We start from the raw sequence: 24,184 nt of genomic DNA, 5'->3' as shown, positions 1-24,184 counted from the left end.
AGTCAAGGAAATAGCGAAGCCACAGAAACGGCCCACCGAATACTTTCCCTAGGAAAATATTCGGTGTTCTGCAGCTTCGCTATTTCAAGCATTCGCTGATTAGGGGTCAATATTAGAACATTCAATGTTTTAACGCTTCGATGTTCTAATATAGACCCCTGCTTTCTAGTTGCAGTGCACATTCTGGAGAAAAAAAACAACATACTAGTAGATAAATTCAGCAGGTCTGCTGTGGTGCCTCACAAGTGGCGTCGCAAACAATCAGTGTTGGAAAAAATTTTCCATCACTGGGGCCAATCTTGCCGTGACTTGTCTCCCCCCCCACCCACCCACCCACACCCACACACCCACCCACACACCCATACACCCACACCCATACACACACGCAGACACACACACACACACACACAACAGCAAGAAGTTCAGCAGGTATTTTGCCCTGATTCCTCTTCAGGGGAGGTCACCAAGACATGATCTAGTCCAAATTTGATCATCCGGTCTCATTTATACTCTTCCTCCACTTCCCTTGATCCCCAAATTCCTACAGAAACCATCCAGTTGAAGAGCTCAGTCATCCTCATTACCCCCTACTGGCCTCGGCAGGTGTGGTTTCCCTTCCTTTGGTCTCATTTTCACTGTCCTCCCTGGATACTGGACCCAACTCCAGATGTTTTCTCACACCCCTCAACATCCCAGTTTCCCAGCCCTCAAATGAACAGCATGGTTTTTCCTGTTCCAGTAATTGCCAGACAGCCCTGTACATGCAATTCTATTGTCTTCTCAAAAAGACTCCATCAAGAAAGTTTACAGGAGCAAATAGAAACTATTTTCATTTTGGGCATTGAGAAGTAATGTTGACCCTTTTAATGCCACAGTCTCTGCTGCTGTTGATTTTCTAGTTGCTCTTTTCAAAGAAGGAGCTAGTTTTTCTACAGTTAAACTACAATTGGCCGACATTTCAGATTTTCATATAGGAGATAAAATTATTATTTGGTTTCTTCCAAATTATGTAAAGCTTTCCTGAAAGGCAATTTTATCTTATGCACCCAATGAAGGATCCTTCACCTCCCTGGGATCTGACTGTGGTACTACAAGGTCTGACTCAAAAGCCTTTTGAAACTTCAGCAAAAAATGATTTAAAATTCCTTTCATGGAAAACCGCCTTTTTAGTAGCCATCACTTCTGCAAAAAGAATTTATGAACTCCCGGCTCTTTGATCAAAATTGGCTTCTGAATCTAACATTATTAAATCCAGTCGTGTATGGTTTTCTTTTTAAATTTTTCAAACATAGGAGAATACATACTACATCTCCTAGCTATGCATAGACAATTGTTTTTATCTACACCGAAAAAAACAATTTAGAAAATCAGATCATCTATTTGTATCCTTCTCATCAAATCAACTGGATTTTCCAGTTTCCAAAGTTACATTAGCTGAATGGATTACTGATTGAACCTATTCTTAACAAGGCATTTCTCTACCAAGACTTCCTAAAGCCCACTTAAGTAGATCCATGGCCACTTCATCTGCTTTTTCGTCAAAAAACATCTATTGATGATGATTGTGCAGCAGCCGCATTGTCCAATGCTGTTACCTTTTAACTAATTACAAATTGGATCTAATATCCAGAAACAGTGTTTTCTTTGGCTCAGCGGTTCTTCGGAATACACTTCCATGAGGGTCACCCAAGATTAACGTAGCTGGGGAACCTGTCAAATTTGTTGAGGAAGAATGAAAAGGACAGCACTGGATTTAAGTCATGTACTCACCGTAACTAGATCTCTGTGTTGTCCATTTTCATTCTTTCTCAAAGTCTCCCCAATCCATTCCCCCTCTTATGAATTTCTGGAGGAACCTGGTAGATTTCTTATTGTAACTTCCAGATCTGGGTTTGAGCTGTATTCTTTCAGCTATCAATTTCTTTATCTAATTAATTGGGATTTGTATGGCAACAAACTCTACCTGAGGTATTGAGAATGGACTAGGGTGTTATGGGTAGAGGGAGGAGCTTGAGAGTTAGATCCAAAGTCTGAGTTATGCAGCAGAGTTGGATCCAAGGATTAGATTCGTAACCCATTTGTTGAGGAAGAATGAAAATAGCACAGATGCCTAGGTACGATGAGTGCATAACTTTTAAGTCTACTCAGTACTGCAAACATTATTTCATTAGAATCTGTTCGGATGCAGTATACAAAGGGTGGTAGGAATGGGTAGCCTACCCTATTCTGAAAGACTAAAACAGCTTAAATTGTGCAGTATTCTGTAAAGATTGAGGGAAAGCTTTGCTTAGGTATTCAGGCAATTGAAGATTTTAGGAAGGAAATTGGTACAACGCTATTGACTAGCAGTGCCAGGGCAAGAGATAAGGGGGCTATATTTAAAATGGGGACTAAAGAGACTAAACATGATATTTAACCCAGTTATTGACCTGATATTGTAATAGATTGTCATTACTGTTCAGGAAATTGAACAGTAAAGATGTTTTTAAAAATGAGTTGGAGCTTTATATGGATGAAAAGCACTATCTACATTGAATTAAGGAGTCTGCACTATCTTTGTGGCCTTTTAGGCTTGTGCAGCTTTTTTAACTATGAAACTATTCCTTAAGCAGATTACAATTGCAAAATATTTAAATTTGTTGATGCCCTAGCTAATAGAGAAACATTTAAAAACCCAAGAGACAAAATCAAGAGAGTAATGTTTCTTAAGCTAGAAGATTGGAAAAAGGTAGAGATTATCCAAGTGGAAAGGAATCATGAAGGCTGGAAGAAGTTATGCTTTTATTCTAGTAGTGAAATTCCGAACGCTTCTTAGGTGGCTCCATCCATCAAGACACCTCAAAAATAGAGCTTCTTTAACCCAGCAGAAACAGTATCTAGGGATCCGTCACCTACTTTGATGTTTTCAAACTACATAATAAAACAATACCAACAATGGTACTTTTCTTCAACTGAGATTGCATTGTGAATGTTAAGGAGGTACAACATCCTGAATGTCTAATAGTGGAAGAACCCATAGACACAACAAGTCAGGCTACGACTATTGCTCTGGCTGCAGCATCCTGTCAAATAGGACTAACTCAGATCACTGGCAAAGACTAATGAATGTCTAAATTTACAATGGGTGAATAAGACTTCAGTGAAACTTGTGAAGGTCCATACAAGGGGAGCCGGTCTCCTCTTTCTTCTAAAGGTGTGAAGAGTATTTTATTTTTTGTATGAAGAATGTGTTTGTACATCCAGAGTCCTGTTGACGATACTGCCTCTGTTAGCTGGATCTTCCCCTCAAGACATTACCTCTGTTACAACTTCCAACCGTATGGGAAATCTGTTCAGCTGAATCACTGTAGATTCTCCTTCCTGTAGGAGACATTATACACAGTTTCTGTCATGTCCAGAATTTAAAAACTGGATTCATACATTTGAGGGTGTTATCAGTTATAGTCACTGTGGGCTCACTCAAGGCAGAAGTTTGCAGGTCTGCAAAATTATCTTAAATGCGTGCTAAAAATAGGTGAGATTTATGCATTAATGTAAAAGCTGAATCTGCTAATATAGTTTTGCAGTCTACTTCAGTATCCATCAGAGCTTCACCTACTGTTATCTTCCCCTTTGATTAGAAGGTGAATTTCCTGAATAGAATGATTTGGCAGAGTTTACAACTACATTACTTCAGCATTTGAAGCTACAAATTAATTAGCCCACATGATCAGTTGCAACTGTTTTAGAGCAAATTCAGGATATTCCTAAAAGCCTCCCAAAGTTTAAAGAACAGGATGATTGTGAGATTTCCAAGATAGCTGCACACTGAGCAGCAGCTTGATTTCAGTTGCCCCAGTTTGAAAACAGAAACTGAAAAAGGGGCAAGTAAAACTGTCCAGTTGAATAAAATCAAGCTGCTGGCTATTAATTAGACTGCCTGGTTGCCAGCAAAGAAGAAATTTGGAGAACGTTTCTAAAAAGTCAACCAGACAAGGTGAAGAGAAAACTCAAATATATGCAGAGGTGTGTAAAACAAATGAAACACTGAAGGAATATATCAACTCAAGAAAAGGTTTGCAGAATAGAAGTTTTAACAAGTTATTCAGATAATCTTGATGAAACTTCCAAATTTAGAGGTGGAAATTAAGAAAAGGCTGGCCAAATATGATGCTCATCAGGAACAGCTGTTTCAAAAATAAGAGAGTTAAAAGACACAGCGTGCAGGGAAAACCTGAGATTTTCTGTTGTAATAAAGAAACTGGAAAGGGCATCAACAACAACCACAAATAAATCCAAACTGAAGATAATGAACCAAGCAACAAAGCCAGTGACTCGTGGATAAAAGACTAAAATCTTTAATTTCTCTGATGTCTCGGCATAATTGCCTTCCAGGAGTACAAAAAAAAAAAACTGGAAAGAGCTGACCATTAATTTTATGAAAGCAGAAATAAACAATTGTTCTGGTGTTCCAGAGGAGGACTGAAATTGAAAGGGCATATTATGTGTATGCTCCAAACATGCCCATTTGAAAGCAGCCAAGACCTAAAGTGGTAAAGATGCAATACCAGCTGAAAGAGTAGATCCTGACAAAAAACTATGGCAGAAAGGAAGTGTTAAAATTAGGGACAACAGGGTGTTTATGAAAAATGATTATTCACTGTATACCAGGAAGAACAAAAGCAAAGTTTATCAAGGTAGTTGGGAATACTGACAGGCAAGTGAGAGTCTAGTTGTTGTAGCCAGTTGTCTTCAGAATATTTTTCCTGGATGATCAGACATTTTTTGATGCAGAACAGACTAAGGAGGAAATTAAAACAAAAAAAAAGTCTCTCAACAGAGTGAGCCAGCAGAAGAATGAAACTCTATATCTCATTCGTCTGATGACGACAGCTCATAGAGACACTTTGCCAGTGAAACCTTTTCCAGTATTCCGAAGGATAATTCTTGAAAGAATGAGAGCGAGCAAGAGAAGCACAGGAATTGACTAGAAGAGACTGGCGTGACTTAGACTTGAACCCAGGGATGAAAGATGGTAATACTGAAATTAGTGAATAAATGAGAGACTATAAAGCATCAGTCACATTTGTAAAATATGGGTTTGCAAGAAAAATGTCTGAGAAAGACTGGAATTTTGTTGGCTTTGTCAAAAGTGTGGGTGGTCTGTAAAGCATATGTACCACATTACTGACATTTAATGTTTAGAATGGCACTAAAGGGCAAACTAAACATTTTTGTTGTGTATAAAACATTTTTTGTAAATTGTGTGTTGTGTTATAATGCAGTCTTGTATGCTGAACAAATAAGTATTTTGAATTTGAGGAGGTCTTTTGAGTGACTGTATCTTACAGATATTAAAGTACTTTTCTTATAAGATGTACTGTAACATGATCAGGAAGGCTGGACAAAAGCAAGTTTATTTTAATATAATGTGATCTTGGAATGGAGTGTTAGGGTGTATGTTGAATGAAAGAGAATTTCCCATGCTTTTACAAGATTGGATTACTGGACTGATGTTATTGCTGTGAGCTGTAGGTAATTGTTTTTACATAGCTAGGCTTGATAAGTACAACATAATAATGAAAGGCATAAAAAAAACAGGTTTCTTGAGTCTGCAAGCGTGAATTTTTTTTTTTTTTATTAAATTAGCAAATGCTCTTAGTGGGAGACTATCTACAAGTGAAGGCATTTTGCCAAATGAAATATGAACACTGCATTCTGGGTGAAGTATGCAGAGTCCGTCAGGCATCTGCAAAATATTTAGATGTTTTGTGTGTTTGTTGGCTAGTTATACTTGGACCAATGTAACTGAAGAAAACAAGGCGCAGAAACACAACTGAAAGCATAAAAAGTTTAAAAGTTTAATAGGGTAAGTGCTTTCACACAAAATACTAGTGGTTCATCAGACCATATAAAACTACATCAGCAAACACTTTTAATGCACTCACATTGATTAAAATCAGCTAATAAAAATCAAGGAAAAAAAGGTAAAGACCAAACAGCTTGTATTTTTTAAAGAGACGTGCTTTTAATGCAGGCTTAATAGTAACCCTGTCATTTAGACCTGGGTATTTACCAGCTTGCCATAATATAATCCAGTGCAATTCTCTGGTTTCAGTAAAGTTTTTAGCATCACCACCACGTACATTTCCAGAAATAATTTCAACAACTTGAAATCTAAAACCATGTTCATTCTCATGCTCCATACAATGTCTGGTAGTGCATTCTTAGTGTCCCCATTCCTAATACAGTATGTATGCTCCCTGACTCATTCCATCAGTGACCTGCTGGTTTTTCCTGCATAGAAACAGCAGCAAGCTATGCATGTCACCAGAGAAATCAGATTCCTAGTTCGACAGTTAGCTGTAACCTCAAATTTATACTCAAAACAAGAAACTGGATGAATAAAACATGCTAATGTGTTAATAAACATGCAGAAATTGCATGTATGCCATTGACTGGTGCCTATCCAACCACCATCCTGTCTACTTTCTTTCTGTGTCACATTTTTATAACAAAGTTTTCTTTTGAGAGATTTCTTATTCTTAAAGGCAAAATTAGGTCTATGGCCAACAGCCTTTGAGATGTCATTGTCCAAGCTCCATATAGACCAGTTCGACTTAATGTTCTTTATGTCAGTCATATTACTAATAGAAAATAAGGATATAGGCAAACTGTTCCTATTACTAGTGGCCTGAGAAGACTTGGCCTCAAAGACTTGATTTGAAAAATAAGGCTCCTTATTCCCCCTATGCACAACTCCCATACAAATGTTCCTTTCAACCTCACATTCCTTGTATCCCCTTTCATGAAATTCTCTTTTAAGCATCTGAACATCTTGTCTGAAAACATCATCACAATTGTTCAGTCGAGATATTCTCATTGTTTGACTTTTAATAACATTCCGGAGTATATGGCCAGGATGCATGATATCCATATCTAGGATAGCATTTCTCCTACAAGGTTTCCTATATAATTTAGTCTGGAGATTCCTAGTTGTATCAATAATAATTTGTACATCAAGGAAGTCTATTTCACTGGTGGAAAACTTGTATATAAATTTAAGAAAAGATGTAGTGGACTCTAGATGGTTAATAAACGACATAAACTGTCCGTCAGTGCACCCCACACAAAAAACAAGTAGTCTACAAATCTCCTATAAAAGCTGAACAAAGGAGTATGTTCATCTAAGTTTAACAGGGAATTCTTCTCCCTATCAACCATTACTATGTTTGTGTAGCTATTGGCACAGGGTGTGCCCATAGCTACGCCAACCTTCTGTAAGAACAGGTGTCCTTCAAAAAGAAATGTATTCTTTTCTAACGCAGTTTCCAAGAACATACAAATAAGATCTGTTTTGCTTGAAGTGTATTCACTATTTTAACAAGGAAATAATGTACCATGGAAATTCCCAAAGGGTGGGGGATGGCAGTAAATAACGATACATCCATGGTTACTAACAAGCAACCATCTCTCAACTTCTCATTTACACTATACTTGTATAAATCTTCAAGCAACTGTTTACTGTCTCTTAGAACCTGTTCCTGTTTATCTAATGAAAGTCTCAAATTCTTTTCAGTAAATATAGAAAAAGGCTCAGTGAGCCAGCCACTTCTGGAAACTATAGGTGTAAATGAGGGTTGCAGTGCATTCTTATGTATTTTTGGGAGCCCATGAAAAACTGGGATCAAAGGAAACTCAACAGATAAACAAGTGTGTAATTCACTACTAATAATGTGGCTATAGTAACAGTCAAATAGGGCAGCGTCAACTTCAGCTTTCATGGTATCTATCACATCAAAGTCAATACAAGCATATACATTCTCTTCAAACAAAGTAAAAAAGATAGTATTAAAATAATAGTCATAGTCCATTATAATAATAGCACCACCTTTATCAGCATTTTTTATCATAATGTCACCATCTTGTTGCAGAGACACTAGTGCTTCTTTCTGTGAAGCGCTCAAAATTACAAAACTTTCTTTTAAAGAATACCACTATTGGTAGCTTGCAACAAGTCATGTTCACATTTTTTTACAAAATGTATCCAATAATGGATGCAAATTTGGCTGAAAAGTACTAGGTTTCTTAAAACTAGAAGCCACTTCATCATTATTAGGGTACAACATTTTAAACATTACATTATGTGCAAACTTTTTAATGTCAATAACTGTCTCTGTAAACTGAGAACCTTGTGCTGGAATACTCATACTTATGGAGGGAGAGGGCCCTGAGACCGTTGATGTGTTAGCAATCATGATACACTTAACTGTAATCCTGTCCTTGTTCAGCCTTGTGAGCATGGAGTCAGTGTCTCTAAATGAGTCACCAGTTACTAGGATGTTTACAGAAGCTTATTTATTCTTCAACACTGGGGTGTTATGTTGTTGGTTGCATGTACATTAAGGGGTGCAGGTACAATATGTATTAGTGGTGGGGTTCATTGTTGCCTGCTCTTATGAAATCTAGGAGATTTTGTTAGTGATTTTTATGTCATCAGTGTATGCCTATCCTCAACAAATCTTCCCTTTATCTAAACATTTCTGCTAACTACCATCTTATCTCTAACCAAAACTTTCTTAGCAAGGGCATTCAAGGTTATTTATGCAAACCATGATTATCTCATAGCTAATGAACCATTAACTTTCTGGGATTTGCTGTCTTCATAGCACCAAAACTGGTTTCACTGAAGTGGTCACTGATCTCTAATGGCCAGAGAACAGCAATTTTATTTTCTCATCTCATTGGATCTGTCAGGGTCATTCGACACTGTTGATTATGCCATATCTGTTGAGAATGTACAATCTTACTGAGGCAATTCTTCTATGGTTCATCACCTTTTTACATTTCTGCCTTGCAGACCATACCCAGAGGGTTATTGCAAGCTTGAGTATCTCTTTTTTTTCTACCTCCTGCTGTGTGGAGTATCACAGAACTTAATCATGGGCCCTCTTCTCTTCATGGTGTTTATGCTTCCATTCAGAGATTTAACGAGGGATAGAAGCTTGTCATACCTTTGGTATGGAGAAACACCTAACTTTACTTCTCATTCCCACAGGATATTGTAAACATGTTTATTCTTGCTGATGACCTGGGGGCCATTTACAAATGGCTTATAAGTACACAGTGGGAACTCATCATATTCAAAGCTGTGGCCATCTTCACACTACACAGTGGGATGCTTCATGTGCTATGCTTCCTAATCGCATCTTTTGTGATAACAAGCATGAGGTTGTCCCTAAGGTGTGCAGTTCAGGCATGATCCTGGGCAACCAGCCGAATCACTTAGGGAAAAAGTTTCAGCTGTTAATAAATCATCCTTTTTCCACCTACAGAATATTTCCAGAATTGAACACTATGCTTCAAGCTGACCTTCCTATCCTAATAATGATGAAGTGGCTTCTAAGTTTTAAGAAACGTAGTACTTTTCAGCCAAATTTCCATCCATTACTGAATACATTTTGTAAAAATTGTGAACATGACTTGCTGCAAGCTGCCAATAGTAGTATGCTTAAAGGAAAGTTTTGTAATTTGAGCGCTTCAGAGAAAGAAGCGCTAGTGTGTCTGCAACAAGATGGTGGCATTATGATAAAAAATGCTGATAAAGGTGATGCTATTATTATAATGGACTACGACTATTATTTTAATACTATTTTTTCTACTTTGTTTGATGAGAATGTATATGCTCGTATTGAATTTGATGTGATAGATACCATGAAAGCTGAAGTTGACGCTGCCCTATTTGACTGTTACTGTAGTCACATTATTAGTAGTGAATTACCCACTTGTTTATCTGTTGAGTTTCCTTTCATCCCAGTTTTTCATGGGCTCCCAAAAATACATAAGACTGCACTGTAACCCCCATTTAGACCTACAGTTTCTGGAAGTGGCTGGCTGACTGAGCCTTTTTCTATTTTTATTGAAAAGAATTTGAGACCTTTATTAGCTGGACAGGAACAGGTTCTGGGAGATAGTAAACAGTTTCTTGAAGATTTATACAAGTGTAGTGTAAATGAGAAGTTGAGAGATGGTTGCTTGATATTGTATCATTATTTACTGCCACCCCCAACCCTTGGGAATTTCCATGGTACATGATTTCCTTGTTAAAAATAGTGAATACACTTCAAGTAAAATAGATCTTATTTGTATGTTCTTGGAAATTGTGTTAGAAAAAAATGTATTTCTTTAACGACACCTGTTCTTACAGAAGGTTAGCGTAGCTATGGGCACACCCTGTGCCAAAAGCTACGCCAACATAGTTACGGCTGAATGGGAGAAGAATTCCCTGTTAAACTTAGATGAATATGCTCCTTTGGTCAGCCTCTAAAGGAGATTTGTAGGCTACTTGTTTCTTGTATTGGTGGGGGGGTGGCATTGAAGGACAGCTTGTCGTTTATTAGCCATCTAGAGTCCACTACATCTTTTAATAAATTTACATAAAGTTTTCCACCAGTGAAATAACTTCCTTGATGTACAAGTTAGTATTGATACAACTAGGAATCTCCAGACTAAATTATATAGGAATCCTTGTAGGAGAAATGCTATCCTACATAGGGACAGCATGCATCCTGGCCATATATTCCAGAATGTTATTAAAGGTCAAACAATGAAAATATCTCGACTGAACAATTGTGATGATGTTTTCAGACAAGATGTTCAGATGCTTAAGAGAATTTCATGAAAGGGTATACAAGGAATGTGAGGTTGAAAGGAACATTTGTATGGGAGTTATGTATAGGGAGAATAAGGCAAAACCATATTTTTCAAAAAAAGTCTTTGAGGCCAAGTCTTCTCAGGCCACTAGTAATAGGAATAGTTTGTCTATATCTCTATTTTATACTAGTGATATGACCGACATAAAGAATTGGTCTATATGGAGCTTGGACAATGACATCTCATAGGCTGTTTGGCCATAGACCTAATTCTGCCTTTAAGAATAAGAAATCTCAAAAGAAAACTGTTATAAAAATGTGACACAGAAAGAAAGTAGACAGGATGGTGGTTGGATAGGCACCAGTCAGTGCCCTAAATGCAATTTCTGCATGTTTATTAACACATCAGCATGTTTTATTCATCCAGTTTCTTGTTTTGAGTATAAATTTGAGGTTACAGCTAACTGTCGAACTAGGAATCTGATTTATCTGGCGACATGCATAGCTTGCCACTGATTTTATTTAGGAAAAACCAACAGGTCACTGAAACGAGTCAGGGAGCATATATCTGGTATTAGGAATGGAGACACTAAGAATGCACTACCAGACATTGTATGGAGCATGAGAATGAACATGGTTTTAGAGTTCAAGTTGTTGAAATTATTTCTGGAAATGTACGTGGTGGTGATGCTAAAAACTTTACTGAAACCAGAGAATTGCACTGGATTATATTATGGCAAGCTGGTAAATACCCAGGTCTAAAAGACAGGGTTTCTATTATGCCTGCATTAAAAGCATGTCTATCTAAATAATACAAGCTTATGTTAGGTCTTTACCTTTCCTTGATTTTTATTGGTTGTTTTGAATCAATGTGAGTGTATTAAAAGTGTTTGCTAATGTAGTTTTTATATGGTCTGATCATACTAGTATTTGGTGTGAAAGTGCTTACCCTATTGAACTTTTAAACTTTTTATGTTTTCAGTCGTGTTTCTGTGCCTTGTTTTCTTCAGTTACATTGGTCTTTGGGTGGCAGGCACAGTTTATTCCTTAGGGATTTTATCTTTTGTTTATGGTGGTTTTTCTTGGAGACAAGCTGTCTCCTGCTGCATGTAATAAATCTAGTTTTCTGAGCACACACTGCTGAGATAGATGCAAATTTTAAAGCTACAGTCCAATCAGTTCAGTGAAAAATAAATCTGAAATTACGAAGATTAAGAAATAGTAGCCTCCCTGGTAGCCTTAATACTTAAATTCATTTACTAGAATAGTGCACAATTTAGCTTTATGTAAGGGTGGCCAGTGCATTTTTTCTTAGGTTTACTGAAAGCGTGCAGGCTATTTTTTTGCATCTGGGAAGGGAACAGGGAGTAGAAAAATACATTTAGTAATTTAAGTGGGAACACGGGCTGTAATTTGTGCTTTAGCATGGGTAACCTTCATTTTAGATTAGGTAAATACCTATAAATACAGCCGTCAATTTGGGGCACTTGCCCCTGTGTAGAGATTTAACTTAATTTGTCGAACATGTACATAGTTGTATGTGATTTTTCTCAGCTAAAAGGTAGGTGTTCTGAAAACGTTTAGCTTTTTGTTTGAGGATTTTCATTACAGCAAAAAGTTCAAATGGAGATGAGAAGAAACAACTTTATAAAAGACCAGCTTGCTAAAAATTAGCATCTGTACATAAGGCAAAAGTTGGTAATACACATTCAAAAAACTGTCATGTATACTAGGTGGGAACAGCAGTTTTTTTTATCTTAATGGTTACTATGTCCACACTATCTTGGAATGTAAGTGTCCTTACAGGTATAAAGGAAAGACTGTTGAATTGCATTAAGAAATGCAGAATGCAAATAGCAATGTTGCAGGAGACACATTCACAAAGAAATGTGTGAATTTAACAGATCGAATTTCAGAATGTATATTCTCTGTATGTAATCTATGTATGTAATTCTATGTACTGTATGTATCTAATGTATGTACATTCTATTGTAATTGTCTTGCCTTCATGCAACTGCAGTATGATAAAACTGGGTTTTTGTAACCACTTACCCCAAAAACTATATTCATCTTAATGACATATTTCTTTTTATGCATCTTGTAAATAGTTTTGCTATACTCCTGATTATTGACACTGTATGACATTGTATTGCTACTTAATGCCTTGTAATAATCCTGTAACATTGCTGTTTAATACTAATTTATAATGAAAGTTGTATAATATGTTGGAGCTTTTCTCCCCGGGCCTCCGATGAAAAAGGGTTCTTCAGCTCAGTCAGACAATCCCAGTCAACAAATGTAAAATAAATAAGTAAAATATTCAGAAGAATATCAGGGACTAAGGAAAGGGGAATTGATAATACTGATTGCCAGAAGGACTCCAATAGTGACAGAAGAGCAAGAAAAAGATAATAATGGTGGACTTGTGTTAAGGCGCTATTGGCAAAGGAGGAGGATTATTCTGGCATTTATTTGTATCACACCAAAAACTGCTATTATGGAACTTAAAATATTGGGAGAAATCGGCTTTCAGCAGGAAACGCTACTTATAAGTGGGGAATAAAACTTGATTTGCAATAATAAGGATATATTAGGGGCTCCTAGAAAGGAAAATATAACAAAAGCGGGTAGATTCTGAAGAAATTAATGAAAATGTTTCGTATGGAAGACAAATTCAGTAGCAAGTACTCTGGCAGAATTTACCAATTACACCTCAAGGAATAGTAACTGGGCTAGACTGGATAGAAATTATATTTCACAAGAGCATATACATTTAATTGAAATCTTTGAGGTGTTTATGCTTCCATTCAGGTCATGCACTGATAAAAGCAAAGATAAAAATATAAGCTAAGGAAGTAAAAATGTGACATTATTGCTTTCCCACTTGCCTGTTAAAAAGAGTTTAAGTAATGGGTAATGGAAGTTATACAAGAGTTATTAGAAAAGATAGAAATTTCTTCAGAAGGAATAGCTAGTGAGTGAAATAAAATGAAAATGGAATTTAAAAATAGGGTAGAAATGAGAGAAAGCAATGTGATTAAGACATAAGAATTATCTAGAGGGTCTGACTAAGGTTAAAATATTGCAGAATGAGGGGATTCTCACAGAACAAGAGAAGGAGCAACTACAGAATGCGAAAGAGAAAATAAGGAAGTGATTGGATAGTATGCATGAGTTTAGAATATTGCTGTTAAGCAACTGTTTTTGATAACTGCAGAGCACAGAAACTTCTAGCAGGACAACATGGGCAACATGAAGTAGAAAGGATTGTCACCAAACCAAGGGAGCCTATAATAAGAAAAAACTACTAACTAAAAGAATGTAAAACTCACTACTAAAGTAGCAAAAGTAGCAAAAAGTAAAAAACACAAATTTAGAAAAAATCAAACTGCTACTCCACGGCTGATGGTTCAAAAATACCAGAAGCTAAACTTCTCTTAAAATCTTTTATTGATTAAAAGCTATTTGTATTAGTATCAGCCTACTGGCGTACTTGCTAACGTGGAAGTGGACTGTGAGTTTTGGCAACAGTTTTAAACTATCTTGTGTACTGTGATAGTATCAGCTTACTGGCGTACTTGCTACACTCGCAATTGCAAACCAGCGGTACTGAAGTTTTTTTCTTCTGCTGATTGAGAGGTACAATAACACAGAAGTGGACTGTGAGTTTTGGCAACAGTTTCAAACCATTTGTGTATCTGATACATCTACAGTTATTTGAACTGATAACACTGAAGATACACTGTGAGTGTTGAGAAGTGCGGTAATGTGAGAGTGGGTCTCGGCAACAGTTTTGAGTCAACTGGTGTACTTGTTATCCTGTTTATACAAGTACATTGGAAGCATATTGTGAGTGTTGGCAACATTGAAAGCCAACTGGTGCATTTGATACTTACAATGCTATCCTTTACGCAAGGGAACCCTTCTTTAAGGACTTAAATATGGCGCTAACCGCCACTGATTTAACTGTATTTTGAGGAGCGATTCAACTGGACTTTGAGGAATGCTTTGAACACGTTGCATACACTTCTATAGAAGCAGTTTATATATTATATAAGCTGCAGGGGCAGTCTACGCAAATTTTAAAAGTACAAATAGTTTTTAATCAATAAAAGATTTTAAGGGGAATTTAGCTTCTGGTATTTTTGAACTATCAGCCGTGGAGTAGCAGTTTGATTTTTTCTGTATAATAAGAAAAAAAAAACAGAGATCCTGTAGAGGTATTAGAAATATTTCAGAAATTTTATGAAAATTGATATAGAGCAAAGAAATGTGGAAATCATGAAAGTGCACAAATGAAAATAATTATTGAAGACTTAAATATGTCGAGGTTAGAGGTAAATGAAGCTCAATAATTAACTTAAGATTGGAGATGAGACAAAAGTGGTAATGTACAAATCTGCTTTAAAGTCTTCAAAAATTTACAGTATTCCTATAGAAGTTTGGAAGCTAGGAGGGAAAAAAATTATAAAGATTTGGAAGGCAGTATTTTAAAAGGAGGGAAGCATCAACTTCCTAGAAGAAAGCCGTGGTGGCTGGGTTACCTAAAAATGTAAACACCCTCAGAGCAAGCTTCATATAGAACCATTTCAGCTGTAAGCCATGATTATGAAGTGTTTGTCTGCTGTAACTAAAAAATGGGAAAGGTGTTTCCACAATTGATAAGATATAGATCCATGTGGTTTTGTGGAGGTGAGGCAAACATTTGATAACATCAGTAGAATACCAATGATCACAGAGAAGCAGAATGTAAGAAAATAGTAATTTTGTTAGTGGGTCCTGGTGCAGAGCAAGCATTTGATAGAGTAATCTGGGATTTTCTGAGTATAGCAATTGCATTTGTATTTCCCAAAACAATAATAGATTTAATTAGGAGAATATATGAAGGATTGAAGGCAAGAATTAAAGTGGGAAGGTTCCTCTCTGCTAAGCTGTATTTGAACTGCTCCTTTCCCTTTATTTTTGTATTTAGATGCATTGGCAAAGAAAATAAGGGATTCAGAAATATAAGGATATATTTGGTATGGTAATCAAGAAAAGATGGCTTTATTTGCAGACATTTTTTGTTCCTGTTAAGTCCAGAAAAGGATCTGTATTGTGGAACATTTTGAGATAGTTGCAAGTCATTCCTGAATATAAAATTAATCAAGATGAAACAAGTCTATGGCCATAAATGATGTACCCACACTTGAACTGGTTCAGCAATACATATATATGTGGGGACATAAGATGAAGTATCTAGGAGTATAGATTAACAAGCCTTCTGTTGTGGCAGCTAAGGATATTTGGAAAAAGACTATACAAAAGATGGTACAAGAAGTGAGAAACTGGAAGCTGCTGTTTATGGATAGTAAGATACAAGCAGTGAAAATGTTTTTATTCCTCTTAGTTTTATATACAAGTCAGGCATATTTTCTGTCAACCAGAGGAGAGGTTGTGAACAATAATTTATAATAAAGAGTTGAAGGAATTTGTGGGAGGGGAAGAGGGCAAGAATCAAGTGGGATAAGTTGATCCTTCCAATAGAACAAGATGGTTTAGGATTACCTGTTCTGAATGGATGTTTTAGAGCTTTATATTTAAGGCTCCTATACATAACACAAGCAAAAGATTACTGTTCAGAATGGAAATGGATGATTGTGAAGTAAGAGGAAGTTGAAATAAAAGAATGGGTTTTGGATGCAGGTCCTTGAAGGATAATAACCATGCAAAATATTATATTAATGAAGAAGGAAAACATATTCTTTAGAATGCAGAAAGGAAATTTTGCCAATAGGGATGACAACAAGTAAGAGAACAGAAAATAAGCAAAACGGTCTGGAATTTACCTCCAAACAACTTGCAAAGGAACCAAGTTATTAGGAGCAAATAGACCAGGAGGAAAATGTAAAGGAGTGGGTTGAGGCCAAGAAGACATTTTGACTGCAGTCTAGAGACTGCCTTCCCCTACAAGGGATTGATATAAGAATATAGGCAAAGAGAAGGAGGAATCTTAGTGAGAGACCTGCTCTAGTAGAGTTTTTAGTTTCATTTAGAAAAGCAGTTTGCAAGAGATCAATGGAATACATATATATGGCTCCCAAGTATTAAATGAAGTTTAGAAGGTTTAGTATCTTTGCTTGAAAGTGTTTGCATAAGTATTTTTATCCCTCAGATGGATAGCAAATGTTGGAGGTGTGATAGGGAAGAAAGAGGTTTTGAGCTGGGACCCAAGATCTGAATTGCCTAGACACTGTAAGGCCTTGTTGTTGTTGTTTGTCTCGGCCTTTCCCGGTTAGGGGTCGCCACAGCGGAACTCCGGTCCGCTAATGATTGGCAGTCGATTTTTATGGTGCTGAGTTGCCAGCCTGACTCCAACCTTCAGCGAAGGCACGCCCATTCACTTATGTCTTTCGGAGGCCACTCGACCGCGGGGAGGGCATGTAGACTCCACACAGAAGGCACTCCTCACACACTAGCTGAGAATCGAACGGGAGAACCTGTTGCTGTGAGGCAACAACGCAACCGCTGTACCACCAAGTTTTTAATTGTTTGCTGCCAAAAAAATAATTTCTAGCAAATGGTAATTGAAGTATAAACCAACTGCATTTGAAGTATTGTATATTATAAAAGAGTGAAAAAAACTGGTAGAGGGATGTTTTGAAAAGAGAGCAAATTACTTCGAAATTAATGGAAATTGTGTCAGATTAATGTTGCAGAGGAGAAGTAAGGTTTAAGGGGAAGGCAAGAGTTCAGCAACTTATGTAATGTTGGACTGATGGTTACAAGGAAAGAGAAGATATGTGACCGTGTTTAATTGAAAAAAAATGTTAATATGGCTGGGTTTTTTCTGTTAATATGTTTGTCAGTGTCTAAAATGATGATTTACTAAAGTTGTTTAAAAAAATTCTGGTGGCCAGAAAGGAGACTTTTGGGATCTTGCCTTCCTTCCTTAACACATTCCTGAAAGTCCCAAGTTTCAAGATGCTGTTTAGTTCTTGCTTCCAATTATTCTTTTCAGGCTTTCATGGTAATTTTGGATTTAAAGGACCCTTATCTTCATATCCCTGTTTATCTGCATTTCAGGAAATTATTATGTTTTGTGAGTCTTCACTTTTTCTGTTTCTGTGTTTTGTACTGCCCAGGGGTATTCACAAAGTACCTAGCTTCCATCATTGCTTTCTGCAGACTTCAAGATATTCGGATATTTTCTTATCTAGATGGCCTCACTCAGACTCCTGCCGAGCTTCTTCTTTCTCATTTAGATTTTGTAATGTATCTTCTGGCAAGGTTGGGTTCACAATGAATGTAAAGTTATCTTGTTTAATTCCCTCTCAGGATCGTATTTTCATGGGCTGCAGAATCATCACCTTGTCAATGTTTTTTTCTTCCAGAAGACTAGGTTGTTTTCAGAACCATCATTCTTTGGATATAACTGCTGCTTTGGAGGTCCTCAGGGCTCTGGATAATAATTCTTATGGTTTCTTTAGCCAGATTCCATATGAGGAAGGTGCATTCATCAAGAATTAAGTTTTCTTGGTGAAAAGAATACATTTCACTCAGTCTGTTTCTTCCAGTTTGCCAAGATCTGTTCACAAGTGTCTGTGCTTTGGCATGGGGTACTTATCCAAAGGTTATCAATGTTTAGGGGATTTGGTCCTGCAAACGAAGAAGAGACCACATCAGTGTAAAAGGGGATGAAGGCACTTATTTTAGCTCCTCTGTCTCTGCATCACCTCTGGACTCCAGGTCCTTTACAGGTTTTCTCAGACAACACCACAGTTATGTGGTCTGTCAACACACAGTGGGGCTACTTTTCTTATTGCCTCTGGAGATTGGCTTTAATAACTTGGGAAGTGGCATCTAAACACTTTTTCTTCAGGTTCTGTGTATACCCTCAGGAAGAAACAACATAATGGACCTTTTGAGCAAATCCTCACACATGAATGCTAAACAGGGAGGTCTTTCTTGACATGGTTCATCAGTGGGGTACTCCACAAATGGATTTTGTTTTCCTTCATACACAACAAACGGCTCAGACTATTTTATTCTACTGTCATGCTTTTGGGTATGGAGGATGGATGCCATGACCTTTCCCAAGCAAAGGAGGTTCCTTTCTGTCTTCTCTCCATTTCCATTGATTTTCAAAAGTCCTTCTGAAGATCAGGAAAGACAAACTAAATATGGTGCTGTTGACTCCATTTTGGCCCAGGCAGCATTGGTTCCCCTTTTTATTTTATCTGGCCTGGGGCAGTTCTCACACGTTCTCACAGGATGGACTTACTTTCACAGTACAAAGGCCAATTGATCCATCCAAGCCTATAGACTTCCAGTCTGACTCTGGGTAATAAGAGTTTTAAGTCTGTTTAGGCACCAGTTTTCTGAGGACAAGCGTAAATATTTTACAGGAGGCTAAAAATCCAAATACTAGAAAATGTTGTCTCCAAATGGAAGAGAATTTTTCTTTGGTGCCCTAGACAGAATCAAGCCCATTATCAGATGGGTATTCCTAATATTCCGGGTTATTTATGTGATTTGCTCAGTTCTGAGTTGGCATTTCTTCTGTTAAAGTTCATTTTTGCTAGTCTCCCTTAGGATCCATCTCTGTTGTTTTGATTTGAGGTGAATGATTTTGAAAGATGTTTTGTCATGTTACCACCAAGAACTCCATCCCTCCTTCTCAGTATTTGAACTACATTCTGGAAGAGCTTACCTTATTTCCTTTTGAGCCTGCTGCCTCTACTTCTCAATTTTTATACGTGGAAAATGTGCTGTTAGTGCTTTGACTTCTGCTAAATGGGTTTCATTACTGCTTAATGGCATTCCACCTTTTCTCAGCCTTCAGAAGGACAGTGTTACTCTGTGTACTTATTCTTTTATGCCCAAAGTGGTTAATGAACTGTCTTTGAATTAAACCATTAACTTGCCCACCTTTTTTTTCCCTCTCATCAGAATTCTTGGTAAAGGATCCTACATTCTCTGGATGTCCATAGGCAAGTCATATTCTATTTAAACAAAACCCAAGTCTGTCAAGAAGTCTGATCAGCTTTTTCCATCTTCCAGGACAAAAAGTTGGGTGCTCTTGTTTCCATGCAACCTATTTCTAATTGAATTTCTAAGACACTCCCTTTGTTTCCATAGTAAAAGGCTTCTGGCTCCATTTAAGGCCCATTCCAGTAGAGCTGCTGCCTCTTTATGAGCTTTCTTCAAAGGTTTAGAGTCTGAATCTATTCTTAAAGGAGTTAGTTGGTCTTCTCTTCAGAATTTCACAAAATATTACAAGGATAATTTTTTTTCCTTAGAATAAAGTGGGGTTTCCTGGTTTAGTTTTTCCATATTATTTGGATCATAATGCATCTTAGGGATCATTCTTCTTAGGCAGCTTTGGAAATCTTCCATAAGTTATTAATACTGCAGCATTGATCATGGAAGGACAAAGTACAGTTGTGTAAGAACTTACCATAACAGTAGATGTCTGACTGATCACTGGTGCAGGATTACATTCCGCCCTCATTCCCCCCTTTCTTTCTGTTTTTAGTTTTTCTGAGGTGGGTTCCTTTACATTTTCCACCTCATTTGACCTGTGTATGCATGTATGTATGTATATATTTTTTTCTGTATGTTCATGTTGATCACTGCTGCAGTAGCCTTAGCTACAGTGGTTATTTCCTATCAAGGATACAACAGCTGGCCAGCTTCCAAAGCTTCAGGGCACTGTTCATGCACCCAAACTGTCAAGCATTCTCTTCCTCTGTTATAATGCATAATAAAAGGAAAAGGATACGAGTTGCATATGTATAGCAGATAACATTGTAAGCTGTAGAAATGTATCGCTGACAACATCCCATCAACGTACTTCTGCTAGTAGTAGTCAGATGAGCACCTCTGATGATCTCTGTCCACTGGACAGATTATATGAACAAATTGTGATGCTGGTAGTGGAGCAGAACATGCAGGGAATTTACATTTTTAGCAGGTAGCTAAGCAAATAATATAGACTGAGACACCTAGATAGATGCACATTCTGGAGTTGAAGATTATAAGCTATGCAACACCAACTATTTATTATTCTGTGGAACAAATGGGCAAAATTTGGAACACTTGTTAACAGCATGCTAACAACTTCCTATGAAGCTGCTAGTAGCTAGGAAGTCTACGGCTTTGTTAAAAAGTGCAACTTTATACTTCCAAAATTTTTGTTTGATTAATATGATTCTGTATTTACCATGGGTATTAGCTAACAAAAACAGGAAAAGTATGACGTACCCTTCCAACGTGGATTAGTGTGGAGCATTGTTTTTCTTTTTTTGTCTTTTTTAAGACATAAAAATGCGGAACATTCCTCATAATGAGGTACAGTTGAGGTTTAAGGATGGATACAAGTCTCACTTCACAGGCATATACTAGGCTAACAACCATCATGGCCTTTATAAACCGAGCCATGCAACCCAACCCAGTTGCATCCACCTTGTATCAAGTGCATATTAATTAGAGGGGGGATGTTAGGTGGTTGCTAAAAGGTATTTAGGGAATGTTTACTGTCTGCCTTTGTCTGCAAAAGACATGGTGGGGGGCCAGCTTAGTGATGAATTTATGATTGCCCATCCAGTGTTAGTTAAGGAATGTTTACTGCTGATATCTGCCCTGTAAGAGACATGGGGGATCAAACCAGGAATAAATTTACAATTGCTGTTAAATGCCTTTATTTCTCTTCTTTTAAAGGATGCTGCACGAGAGCGCTTTCGAAACAGCTTTGACTGGTGTAACTCACTTGTAAATGACTACCTAATACGACGAGGTATGGACATTTAAGAAATTTGAGAAGTTTGTTCTTTGTGTTTACAAGTTTTGGATTTTGATTTCTATGAAACCAAATTCACTGTAGCACTAGTAAGCCCGAATCGTGAGAATTTGGTTTGTTATGAAAGTATTGTTTATTTAGTCCAAGATTGTTTAGAAACCCACTGCCTACCTTTTCTGTCTGCCTTCTAGTCTTAATTTGTGTTAAATGTGCGTGTGGCCTAAGTTATCTCTGTACAGTATACTTCCTTTGAAGTCAGGTTGTACACCTAGTGATTTAAGAGTGTGGTTGTATTTTACAGGCAGAGAGTCTGGTCATTTGGAGTGTTTCCAAATGTGCCTTTTCAGCAGAGGAATATAAATGTGTTGCTGGTTTATATGTCCACTTGTATGGCCCAGAGAATGGCCTGCAGTGTCTCCTTCATACCATTTTCTCCCCTTTTCCACTCCCAAACCCATTGCCATCAGTTCCGGTGTAATTCGGTGTGACAGAAAATGCTAACTGGTCAGTTGGTGCTTCATCAAATGTTAACTCTAGTCTGTATATGCAGTCTGTCTGTGGAGTCAGTATGTGTGTTTGCACAAGTAAGTATCCTTCCTATGGAACCTTATGAACTGACCATGGTTCAGTTGGGTGAGATTCTTGGAGCCCCCTCCCCCACTTCACAGGTGTGATACATATCAGAGCTCCCTGTAATATATTTTTGTAGTCTATGGCAACAGTTTTCCTCCTTTGTTTTTGCTCTGTAAGGTTGAATCATGTTTGTTTTCAATTTTTTGCTCTGCTGCTGTTTTGGGGAGTGTAGTGATGTTTTGATAAAGGTCTCTCATGCAGCACTTTGTTTCTAGTGTTACTTAGGAGTTTACATTGTTGTGCCATATTTTGGGGGGGGGGGTCTCACTCGACTCGCATGATGGTCAGATAAAACCTTTTCTTACTGCTAAATGGGTCACACCTCCATTTAGCCATTCACCACAAGGGAAGTGTAAATTTGCTTCCTTAAGCAGAGGAACTGCAAGTAAAATCCCACTGTCGGGGGTAGCAGTAAAGGAATGTTATGCGTGACCTGATAAGAAGCCCTGTATGACTTTGTACCACAGGCACTAGGACTGCTTAGTACCTGAAATTTCCTCAGTGATGTATTGCAATCTTGCTTGCATGGTGCCGCTCTGCTCACAGCTCTCCAGTTCTACATTGCAATACTTTCAGTCTGATATTTAGGTGACCTTCAAAGAGAGATGCAGTCATTTTGCTATTTTGTCTTTACAAAAGTTCATTTGAAAGCACTACTGTATTGCGTGGAATCAAGTAGTGCCCCCCCCCCCTTATCTTTTTTTCTCTGTGTGGGAGGTGCAATTTATTTCACAGGATTATCTCTCACATTGGTGCGTAAGCTCTCAGGTCTGTCCCCATGTCCCCCTTTGGGCCTCAACATACCCCATCCATCTACAGGTAGAGTCCTCAGAGTGTCACATTGTACTTAGTGGCAGTCATCTTCTCTGTTTTCTGCCTACTGGAGCAGCACAATTCCTCATTATGCACCATATATCAATGTTTTAAAAGTTATGCAGTATGTAGATGGGATAAGCTCTTCTCTTACGGTAAAAAACCCTAGTGGCCCTGTTCCCATTCTCCAGTCTTGCACCAAACTGACACCAGCCTTGGCTCATCAAGATCTTCCTGCTCAGAACTGTCAAAGCAGACCATCCAAAATTTTGAAGTCCCTGATACCACACTGCTCCAGAGAAGCCCCAATATTGGAAGCTGCTTCTCATCTAAAAGCTTCCAGTTGAAACTTTTGTGATCACAGTAATGAAATCATCCTTTCTGGTGCAAGCTCACACAGATATGGAGGAAGCCCAACATGGAAAGCAGAAACTGAGTGAGGACCACCCCCAACTATCCAGATAATTCTATCCCCAACACTGTATAAAGACCTAGAGCAGCTGGTGACGTCAGCTTGGAAGGTATGTGATGAAATAATTTTTTTTTTTTTGCCACATTTCCTAGCACCAGGATTCCTTGTCTCTGGATGTGATTTGTCTTTGTCTCACTTTCAGCTGTCAGTTTTTCCCCGCAGTGGGGGGAATCTGCAGTCATCATTAACTAGCCGGCATGAAAATTCCTTTAACTGTTGTTAAACAGCTGTCCTTCCCATATATTACACCTGTAATGCCCAACCCAGCTCCAGTATTTGGTGTTTGATCACTCATCTACACTTGTAGACACCTGTGCAAATTTTTACAACATATTCTCGTCACCAGTTCTTGGCATCAAACACTGCCTTCATAAACTTGTTTATGTACACCTTAATTACACAGACCTCAGTCGAAACCATACTGGTTTTGGTTCGCCCTTTTTTTTACCCCGGTACCAACCATATTGACATTGAGGTTAATAGGTATGACATTTGTGCATTAGGTACCATAGCAGTCCTTAATGACACCCACACAGCAGAACCATTCAGCTAAGATGTCTGCACAGGCCATAGTTTATTGCTGGTGAAACAACCCTCATCCTGGCACTGTGCCTGAGAAACTTTTCTCAAAACAGCACTGCAGGCCTCCTAGTGGTTAGCAGCTGATATATGCCCTGCCTAGTTGTTGCAGCCTTCCCTGTAAGACCATGCAAGGCTGCATCCAGAACTAAACATTTGAAGAGTTCCCTGCCTTACTTGGATAATGAGACAGGATCAGTTTCCTGACAGCCCAAAGTTTGACAAATTTCTTAGACTGATGCAAGAGAAAGAGGGTGACACAAACCCTATCCATCG

At 37.8% G+C, this 24,184-nt stretch overlaps 1 protein-coding gene across 3 annotated transcripts in view; it reads left to right on the top strand.

Moving 5' to 3' along the window:
- The window catches only part of PWWP3A (PWWP domain containing 3A, DNA repair factor), a 705,148-nt gene that overhangs the window by 582,210 nt on the left and 98,754 nt on the right, over positions 1–24,184 (top strand). For all 3 annotated transcript variants that reach the window (XM_044054007.1, XM_044054008.1, XM_044054006.1), the window contains one exon: positions 21,333–21,408. In XM_044054007.1, the coding sequence (XP_043909942.1) occupies positions 21,333–21,408 (76 nt within the window). The remainder of the gene's footprint in view (positions 1–21,332; positions 21,409–24,184) is intronic.

Source organism: Protopterus annectens, chromosome 13.part0, assembly GCF_019279795.1.
Source record: "Protopterus annectens isolate FY-2018-M chromosome 13.part0, PAN1.0, whole genome shotgun sequence".
NCBI lineage: Eukaryota > Metazoa > Chordata > Ceratodontiformes > Protopteridae > Protopterus > Protopterus annectens.
The sequence above is the reverse complement of the archived record's forward strand: the minus strand, read 5'-3'. Positions and strand labels throughout refer to the sequence as shown.